General features: G+C 32.6%; 1 protein-coding gene across 2 annotated transcripts; it reads right to left on the reverse strand.

The window, feature by feature from the left end:
* Window positions 1–327: 327 nt before the first annotated feature.
* On the reverse strand, window positions 328–9063 carry tmem135 (transmembrane protein 135). 2 transcript variants are annotated; one of them, XM_087806867.1, is made up of 15 exons: window positions 8890–9063; window positions 7817–7944; window positions 7140–7232; window positions 6516–6549; window positions 6369–6434; window positions 5229–5275; window positions 5121–5162; window positions 4893–5054; window positions 4053–4122; window positions 3797–3964; window positions 3044–3107; window positions 2902–2978; window positions 2735–2833; window positions 2602–2669; window positions 328–1688 (listed from the first exon to the last, which is right to left on the reverse strand). In XM_087806867.1, the coding sequence occupies exons 1-15, from the start codon at window positions 9025–9027 to the stop codon at window positions 1571–1573; spliced, it is 1374 nt and encodes a 457-aa protein (XP_087662993.1). In that variant the 5' UTR covers window positions 9028–9063; the 3' UTR covers window positions 328–1570. The 2 variants fall into 2 exon arrangements, with proteins under 2 accessions (XP_087662993.1, XP_087662994.1); XM_087806868.1 differs by having other exon boundaries at window positions 7817–7940; window positions 8890–9056.
* Window positions 9064–11102: the final 2039 nt, after the last annotated feature.

Raw genomic sequence — 11102 nt, forward strand, 5'->3', positions numbered from 1 at the left:
TGAATTTAAATCAGTAACTTAAATAAACACGTATTAGGTTCATTTTGTATGAAATAAAAGTGATATAAAAACTTAAAATCAGAAGCAAAAAAAAACAAAAATAATTAACATCTTGTCACAATCTAAAAAAGGAATTTTTTGTTTCTCCGAAATGACTTTTAAATAATGTAATGTAAATAAATAAACATCTGTAATACATACATATAACATAACATATTTATATCTTGCTATATTAAAAGAGTGATTTGTGAAAATACAGTCTTGAAAATAATAACATATCAATGTACAAGAAGAAAACAAATCAGACCAAACAAAGAATGCCATGAGTTTTGGAATTATAAAATATTTAATGTACGTTATTTTCACACAAATCAAATACATCGATAGACAATTGTGTTTTTTATAAGCCGTTAAACAAAGCTGGCGATCTAATCATTCTCACAATCATGGCTTCTGGTGCGGAGGTAACGTGTGTGTGGAACAAAGTTTGGACTGCTAGATGTGGAAATGATGAGTAAAACTGACACATAAAACTATGAATAACCCTTTAAACAAATCGTTTTTAAAATAACTATTTATATAAATAATAACCCAATTGTTTATTTGACATGTATCTGTCAGGTAAAGACTGTATTGCTTCAACGGGATTATTTAAGTTAATATTTTAAATATTACACTAAGTCGTTGACTTTTATTTCCGCGCATATCACTGAAAATACTTTAAAAAATAAATAAAGAATAAACTATTTTTATCCTTCACATAACTGCTTAAGCATCTCAAGGGGCACATCTAATAAGATGATTTAAAAAAGAAAAAAATATTATAAGTTATATAAACATTGTTTATTTTCCACAGCTGTCTCAGATATTTTACGATACACATTTTTTATTATCATTATTATTTCTTCTTCTAAGCCTGGTGGAGTGAACAACGTGAACAGCGTTAGTTCTAATCCTCTAATAGATAAATATTTATTTTCACAAATTGAAAATAACGACCAAACGATAACTGAAAAGGCACCTCCAGGCGAGCACTTCACCCAAACATTAGGACAAACCATCCACGTGAGACAATTTTTAAGACGTTAACAATAACAAATTAGAGCAGAAGAAGTTACCGAAGACGTGACCATCGAGGATTGTTACTCAGAAAGTCTCTTGCATGTCAATCATTTAGTTCCCTGATCGTGCGTCAGTGAAATAAAGGGAGATATTTTGAAGAATTCTTAAATACATTTGAGTAAATGACCTTATATGATGAAGGTTGTCATGACGACGAATCTCCCCAGTTATTCAACTACCCAAGTTAATGTGACTTATTTGAAATAACCTTAATTGTCTCCATCATGAGCCTTAAATGAACCAAATCTTAATTACATCAATTCCCAGTATTAACGTTCCTATTCCCACTAGTTTCCATGGCAACAATTTAACAACTTTAGTTCAACCAAATGCACCACTGGAAGTGCAGACTTCCTTGATTTTAAAATGATCAAAACAGTCATAATGTTTCTCATTTTGGAACAAGAAGTGAAAGTGATCCATTTAGAGTCGATCGCCACTGAATCGCTCAAGTCACGAGCATCGTTTTGCTGTAACGCGGATCCAGTTTGGGTACAAAGTTATTAAAGTTCTTTGAGGCGTCGGTGCCGAAAACATCCAGAACCTTCCTGTTCATTAGAGCGAACCTGGGAAGAGAACAAAAGTCAAGAGAAATTATGTTATTTCATCATGTTTGTTCCATTGAAGCAATACGACAGAAATAATAAACAATTTCCCAAAGGAGACCTCCTGAGGGATCAATAAAGTTTTACCTTACCTTACCTTACCTTAAATACATGGAAGTATTTCAGTCAGTTCAGTAAATGTTTCATCAAATTTAATTGAAAATTAAGAATGTTGAAACCTTTTTTTAAGCATCGAAATATTATATTATATTATTATTATTATCCAATATTATGAATAATTAAATTAAATAATTATTGATAATTATATCAATATCAATATATAATTATATAATTAATAATATTCAAATTTCAAAGGCTGCACACAATCATCACATTGATCCAATTAAAAATAATCTATTTTGAATTATTAGAATTTAAATATTAACCTATATGTGTAAAAAAAACAAACAAGTTAAATTATTCAAATAAAACAAATTCAACCTTTAAATACAGAAATTACTAAAAGTTGTGAATACAAAAAAAATTCAAATAGATTAAAAATAATTAAAATTAGCCAAATTTCAATATTTGTATTTTTTAAGCATTTAAATTCGATAATTATATTGAATTAAAAAAACAAACATATTTCAATGAAAATGTAAAAAGAATTCAAAATGAATGATTTTATATTGCATAGAGTTTGATATTGTAAGTTTAATAATTCAAAATACATTTATTAAATTAAAAAAAAAAATGAATTTTTATGTTAAAAAAGCTTAAAAACAATGGTAATCTTTTCTAAAACATTAAAACTATTCTCCCCCTAATGTTGAAATAGTGCAACTACGCTTTCCTAAATTCTGTTTCGCTCTCGTTGGGTCAATTTACACATTTTAATCTTTGGCGAAAATCCTAAAAGTGCATCCTCTCGTACCTGCCCTGCGTCAGCCGCAGCAGAAACTTCCAGTAGGAAGGTCGTAGGTTCTGCACCTCCATCACAGCCTGCATGACAATGAGTCGATAAACTCAAAGACAACAAGAGGGTTTTTGTTTGTTCGAGGACTTACGGCTTGAAAACAAATGGCGGTGGAGACGGCGTAGAGAATGGTGTCTGCACAGGGAATGTAGGGGAAGTGTCCGGCTTCGATGCCCTTGAAGTACAGAGTCTGTGGACGGAGATAGTGTCGTTAATGATCAACAGGTGGGGATGTTAAAGCTACAAATGTCTTTTTACCTCCATTAACTTGCTGAAGAGATACATGGAGACTGTCGTGCTTTTGCAGAAGAACATCGACGTTCCGGCCAGGAAGCCTAAAATGGAGATAAGGATCAGAACCCAAAACATACTAGTTTCACCTTGTTTTTTTTGGTCTCACCGGCGACCAGAGCGTGGAGCTCATCGTCGACGTCTCTCGACCAGCGCAGCAAACAACTCGTTCCCTGAGGAAAGTTTAGGAAACTGAATTTTCAAAGAGCTAAAGCCTTGATTTGTTAGACACAGAGCATCACTTAAGACACATTTTAGTGTTCGTTTGGGTCACATTAGCAATGAAAACAGAGCAAAACATACATAAATTGACTGGTATTATTTAAAAATGCACTGAAACCACACATTACTTTTTCTTTTATTGAGCTTTTTATTACATATTTTACATAAACATGCATTTTTCTCTGCTTTCTTAGTGCAACAAACTAATAATTCTCAAAAATCAACTTGTTGTTTTACATTTTTGGTGATGGTCTGATGAAGCTTCATGAAGCAGTGTCATTATTGTCAGAGTCCACTAGATGGCAGTCCCTGCACTATTTTCATTTGTTTTGAACAGCTGTTCTAATGAAACATCACATCATTTTTAAACTGATGGCGCCACCTACTGACCTCTAAACAACATGACACTGTTTCATGAAGCTTCATCGGACCATCACTTTTAATTTTTCACATTTATTTCACCTTATTTTTCTTCATTTAATTTCACTTTGTTTCTCTATATCAACACTTTTCACAAATATTATTTTGAACTTTTCTTTTTCATTTTACTTTTGATAAACAGAATTTAAATAGATTAAAAACATACGTTTAACTCATAATTTTAAATAAATATGTAGTACAAAGTGATGGAATAAAGTACCTTGTAGATGCTGACAAAAGAGCCCAGAAAGGCTCCCAGTTGGAAGTTTTCTCTGTTGTAGAAGAGCGAGAGAAGCCGGGAGGGTTTGGAGAAGACTTGCCTGAAGCCTGAGGTCACTTTTATGCCACACTGGATCGCGTAGCCGAGACTGAACATTCGAATAAAACCCTGCGGAAATTAAAAAAATATATAAATAGAAAAAAATTGGCGAAACCCTTTTTTTAAAACCACTTTCAACATGTTAAAGCAATCTTACTTTAATACAATAAGAAATGCAGTTGTCGTGGTAATGTTTGCAACATCTGTGTCTCGGGCCGCGCTTGCATCTGAAATACAAAAGATAAAGACAAGATAAGAGAAGATTAATTTGTCTCAACAGTGGTGGCACAGCAGCAAGATGTTAAGAATAAAAAAAGATTATTAATATATATATGCGATAATAACAATTACAAAAAGAAAACAAGTACACACATGTATTCATTAGACTATTTTCATTCATAACTTTTTAAAAATACAAATATATATACCTGTTTTTTTTGTTTTTTTTATGAATAGTAATTTATATTTTTACACTTACATTGAATTAAATAAATTCTCCATTTGACAAGGAGTGATTTTATATTTATTTCTAGTTAAATTGATTAATTTGTATGTTATTTCCGTTCCCATTCATGCATTTATTACCTTTATAAAAATACATTATATATATATATATACACACATTTAAAATATATTTAATCTATTTCCAAATATATTAATTTTCTCCTTTACATTTTCTACTTATTTTTACTTCCATTAAGTGTCTTATTTATTTCTAATAATGGCACGTTCAGCACATATTTAAACGGAACACAGGCTGATTTGACTCAAGATAATAATTCGAGAAACATATTCTAAGGTCAATTTATCGTGTCGTCAAACACTATGGGTTGGTTTTGTTGAATGTTTATGACAAAACTACAATAGTAAAAATACAACAATAGAAATAATAAGAATTATTATAACATAATAATGAAAGTATAATTATTTTTAAAAAAAGAAGAAAAAAAATACGTTATTTATGCAGAACTATTTTGCTCTGCTTGTGTCGTCTTACATGGACTCCAGGAGCTCCCTGGTGTAGGCACTCATGGTTTTCTTCCTGGAAACAGATCCTTCTGTCGACCCTTGTGAGGCTTCAGGTTCAGCCACGAGCTCCTGAGGTCTGGCCTCGGCTGGGATGGAGTGACTCGGAATCTCTTCTTTGCCGATAATAAACCTGAGGAAGAGGAATAAAATGATGAGTGCGAGAACACTAACAAAAATAGAAAAAATCGACACTTACTTCAAGGCTGAAAATGTGAATCCTTTAAGACCATCTTTGCTCCTGTAGATGAAAAACATAATTCATAACATCTCGAATAGATGCAGGTCAAGGGTCAGGGTCGCTCACCTGAAGAAGAACATGTATAGAGAGGCTGTGATGCAAAACAAGAGAACCTGACGGGAAATAAGAAGAAGAAGAGACGTCAAAACATTCCTTACTTTGAACAGATGGAGATTAGAATAATCCACCAAAAACCAACAGGTTTGTGAAAATGTTGATACACATATATATCATGATTTTTCACGGCGTTTTATGTTTTGTGTTGCAATAAAACTTCTGGCGGCTAGATGGCAGCAGTCATTAGTCGTCCACAGCTAAAGTACAATAATGACGACTGAGGACGAGAGGATACAGTGGCTCCAGCAGCTTTGAAAGCCGGTTTTTGGACATATTTTGGTTTGAATACAAATGAAAGCAGTAATGACTTCGTCAAGAGTCGTGTGGTCTGTAAATTCTGCAACACCAGAGTCAAGTACTCAACAATACTACAAATATATACTTGTTACTACAGTATCACAATACATTTTATTGTTGACCCTGTATCCTAGGTGTGTTAGAAAACATAGATAAGATGTATCGCAATATTCAACAGCACTGTAGCAATTCAAATTAAATAAATCATTTTAAAAATCATGTTTTAATTTTTACCATAGTCTTTTTCATGGTGACTGAGGACGAGAGGATACAGTGACTCCAGCCTCTTTTAAAGCTATTGTTTGGACATATTTTGGTTTGAAAACAAATTAAAGCAGTAACAACTTCGTCAAGAGTCATGTGGTCTGTAAACACAAGACTCGACAATACTACTAATATATCCTTGTTACTACAGTAGCACAATATATAAATAAATCATATCTTTACACCTGTATCATGATACGCATCGCTAGACTTGACAGTACACGACTCTAAAGAAAATAAATGTCTTCAAGTATCAGTTATTAAAATGAATTATAAATACGATTAGATTCATATTTGACTGCTTAAAAGTTAACTTTTAGTCGTTAATAAACACAGACAGGCAAGAGTTTTAATGGCTGAATAAATGTTGCTGGAAGGAACAATTTTCAATCTCTTAAAAAGTGATGCATCGACCAATTCAAAGTTACATGGCGCAACATTAGAAATGATCACAAACATATCACGATATAATACCAGAGTTACGGTTTAGGACGACAGATTGAACACAAAACTCAAATTCCCTCTTACCTCGCCGTGTTTGACGGGCGTGACGATGCCTCGCGTGACTGCCATGCGAAACAAGGTCTCGGTTGCCTGACGACAAAATTACACAAGGATTAGTTGTGTTGCGCTTAATTGGGCTTTCCTGGCATGAGAAGACAAGAAGTTTCTTACTAGATTCGCCATGTATATTGTCAGAAGTCCTCTCCTGGTGGAGGTGGAAAACAAACATTAAACTTTTGTCTTAATCTTTAATTTTAAAGGGCAACTAATTAAGTTTCAAATGTTGAAATCTTCCTCTCCAATATGCCGTCAGTCCCTCATCATGACCTTGTTTTGAACTTGTTACCTTATAAAGTTTGTCTGAAATCTGGACGAACGAGAGGTTACAAGAGCGGAGTCCATTATGAGGTAATAATGGCCTCACTCCTCCAGCCAGCTGTAATCACGCCCGCTTTGTTTATATAACGAGTCCCCTGGACTGGTGGAAACTTCCGGGATCGATGACGCACGGTGACAAACATTGATGCTTCCCAGCAGAGTGGGTGTGGTTATGGTAAACAAGATTACATCTCCAGAAAAGGGTGTTTTCAGTGGGGTAAGATAATTTTCTAATGTAAATATTTCAATGTAAAGAGAGTTTTGTACAAACACACACTCACTTATAAGTAATATAGAGATCCGAGATAAATTTAAGCGACAATTAAACCAACACATTAGTTGCCCTTTAAAGCTAATTTTGTTGAAAAACAAGCCGATTTAGAGACGTATAAAAAGGGCAGAAGACTGACAGCGTACCTGTTTTTTCTCTCCAGAAGGATGGCGATGTAGGAGGCGGGCAAAGCCGAGCCAAAGCCAGCCGACCACGAGTTAAATCCCCCCAAAAGTTTCCTGAAAATGTAACTTTATTTCAGCCACTGCAATGCAAGTCAGTCGACATCATTTAAACCTTTTTTTCTAATGTATTTTCATTGAATTACTCTTGCATCACTCTTGCATGTTTATACTGATTAAACAAGTGGTGAACATGAAATAATCAAATTTTCATGACTACACACACACACACTAACACACACACACACACACAAGTGAGGCTCTGTAGCAACAGCAGCTGGAAACAAAGGGTTTTTTGATGTGAAACAAAAAGTGATTCATTAGATCTTTGCCTCTGTCCAACATGCTCTTTCACAGCCAATAATACCATTGCTCTTGGTCGTCAAGATCGGTTCTAAAAAGGAGGTTTTCTAATCGTACGTTTATAGTTTTGTAACTCTTGACAGTTGCATAAAAACAGTTGAAAAATGTTTCATTGGTTTAAACACGTTGAGGCTCAGGGCTTGAAGCTCAAGTCAATATTTGCTCAAGCGTTTAAACATTTAAATTTGTAACGTTTTTATTTAAAACAACCACCTTGATCATAACAAGAGAAGGATAACGACAGTATCGAGTAAAAAAAAAAAGTGCGGTGATCTCACCTGAGGATGCAGAAGAAAACGATATAAAGTCCTCCATTCGCAGTGAGGAAAGATGTCGATCTCAAGATCTCTGGAAGAAGCTTTTTGACGTAATAATCCTTCTTCCTTCTCTTCAGAACAGCTGCTATCTAGAAGTTAAAAAAACAACAAACAGAAAATTCACAAATAAAAGAACACGAGTCGTAGTTCACGTACATTTATCAAGTATATGCCATTTGATGGTGATGCATCTTATTTTATTTGGATTTATTGTATTTATTTATAGTATTATAGTTTAATATTCCTGTAAAGTTTTCTGATTCTGAAGTACACAGGCCGGAAATCTCTGAAAACATCTCCGAAGTAGAAGAAAATTCCCTCACAAAACATATAAGCCAAATAAAACCTTCATTTAAATGTTCATTCGATTGAGTTAAATCAATTTTAAATGCTTTATGTTTTCATTACTGTATATTTAAAGAATTGTTTGTGTGTTTGTTCAATCTGGGCACTTAATTATTTTAGTTTGTTTATGCATTTTTTGAGATCAACATTTGAATTTTAATCATTATTAAACAATTAATTAACAATATTTTACATAATGGAACCAATTTTTACCAGTTTCAAGCTTCGCAATGATGACAACCTTTTTTTTTTTTTCTTTTTTTTTTAAATGGGGTAAATATTTGAAAAGTCATGACATTTTGAAAGTCTGATTATAACAAAAATATCCTTAATAAAATATTGACATTGTGTCAGAACCTCGTTAATTTTCCGCAGTTTTAATAATCCATTACTATTTTTTATATATATATATATTTATCACAGAAAAAACAATACTTATATCACTGGGATCATAATAATATTGGTTCCATTAGAATAAAAAGTGTTTAAAAAGATGTGACGTAAAAAAAAAAGCAAAGTTTTATTCCAACCCAAGTTTAAAAAGTCTTGTTTACGACACTTCTTCTCAGTTACTGCACAAGTCGATGAACTTTAAACTGGAGCTCAGTCCGCTAATCCCGTCGAGCTAACCCGAGCTAACTTAAACCCGGATTTTAACCCCAAATTCCAGCACCGGCGACAGCTTTTACCAGGTAGAGAGGGGCGTAGATTTTGAAGGAGACCTCCAGCGCACTTCTGGCCACGTCCAGGGCGGACTGCACGCACGACGGGTCCCATGTGTGGCCGATCTCGTAGCAGTCGTGAGGGATCTTGCTGAGAGCAGCCATGACAGGCGACGGTCGGTCGGTCTGCCGGAGGGCGGGAGCGCGCCTGCGTGCGCGGACACGAGAGACGACGTCATTTATTATTAAAACGTTTGTTGACTTTGGCTGAATCTCAACTTCTTGAATGTTTTCTTACCTGTAATACATCCTTATTCTTACAATAAAACATGTGTAATTTAGAATTAAATTAAGTAAATGCGATTTAAAATGATTCACAACATGTATCCCTTTCGTATTTACATATATAGATTAATTCAAATTAAAACGTAATGTTAATTCTGTTAAAGTGAAGAAGATCATTTGTTTTTTTCCCTATAACAAAAATATACTAGGAGGATTTAGAGGTTTGATTTTCTGGTTGTTCTCAGTATTAACTTTAAAGTATATACTTTATTAAATATTTTTTGATTGTTTAAGTGCTTTGTGACCCTGGTCTGGAAAAGTGCTATATAAATAAAAATTACTTACTTACTTACTTATAGCGACTTTAATGTTACACCTAAATTCCAAATTCATATACATATTTTGTATACTCGACATATAGATAAAACATAATTATAATCTTATCAATATTTTCATCATCCTCAGCAATTATTATATTCACAAATCTCAACTTCAAAAAAAGCAAAATGTGAATCGATTTGAAAAAGTATTTTAAAAATGTCAAATTGTTAGTAAAAAAAAAAGAAAAAGGAAAATTATTAATTTGATTTAACTTGTCTCCTTTGCGTAGCTTTGTGTTTTCTCTTTACCTTTTTTTGTGAGCAAATTAAAGGTGTATTTTACTTTAATTGTATTTATTTTTACGTTATTATCTTTCAGTATGTGGTCCTTTGTTTGGATCGTGTAGTCATTGTGTTTAGGATGAATTGTACGTCTTCTTCCAATATTTAATAACAACTAAAATGTAAAATAAATACTGAATCAATTAAATTGTGTGTCTCTAAACTCATAGACAACCCCAAACATATTTAGAGTACAATTGAATGATAATAATGATTGTGAAATAGTACATTGTATTGATTATTAAATCTAAATTACTAAACGCCAATTTTACATTTTATTTACACGTCAAAACATTTAAATTAAAAACACACGAGACGACCAAAACATATATAAACATAACTTTTGTTATTCGTGTTTTTTTGGGTTCCTGTTGCTTTCGCTTCTCCAGAAAATAATGATTCCTTTGAGGTAGTGATATTTTGGTTTAACTGTGGTTTTGCAAGAGGATTCTGAGGCTGAAGTGACATTTAACAAGCTATTATTATAAATGAGATGCTTCTCTCTCTGAATCACTCAAAACAAAATGATATTTCTCCAAATCTGTATCATAAAACGATTGATAACTTTATTTTGTGAAATATGTCCATTTCCGGCCACAATTGAACGTCTTCAATTCGACCAGCAGGTGTCAATGTTGCGTCTGTGTTTAAAAGTGATATAATGGCTAATAATAGAATTGTTTTTAAATCAAGCAAAGCTTGGATATTGCAAAATAAATATATATTGTTGTATCATAGAAAGTAAACTATTGTATAATTTAATTAGTACGTCAATAAACTGTTTGTTTGAGGACTTCTTCTTCGTAACTTCTTACTATTTATTTCTACGTTTCTCCTTTTTTTGGTGGAAAATATATGGTTTTTATATCATATTTCTAAATGAAACGTATTTTAAATTAAATATATTACACAATAAAAGAGAGGATGTCATTGCATAACCACTTTAATTCATTATTAGATTTGTTTTTTTGTTATTATTATTATTATATAAAATAAAATAAAAATTTCGTTTCTTAGCAATATTTAAATCAAGTTAAGTCTTCCCATCTTTTTATTCGTCCCTTCTGTTTTTATTTGTTCAGGCTTTTCCTTGATTTTCTGGAACTCCTGTTGTGTTATCAGTTTTATTTTTAACCTTTAAAGTATATACTTTATTGAATATTGTTTTGATTGTTTAAGCGCTTTGTGACCCTGGTCTGGAAAAGCCCTATATAAATAAAAATGACTTACTTAAATGTGAATTGATGGCAAGTCAATTGAAAGAAGGAACAAAAACAAAAACAAAAAATAAGA

The sequence above is a fragment of the Callionymus lyra genome, chromosome 14 (genome assembly GCF_982586985.1).
Source record: "Callionymus lyra chromosome 14, fCalLyr1.hap1.1, whole genome shotgun sequence".
Classification (NCBI taxonomy): Eukaryota; Metazoa; Chordata; class Actinopteri; order Syngnathiformes; family Callionymidae; genus Callionymus; species Callionymus lyra.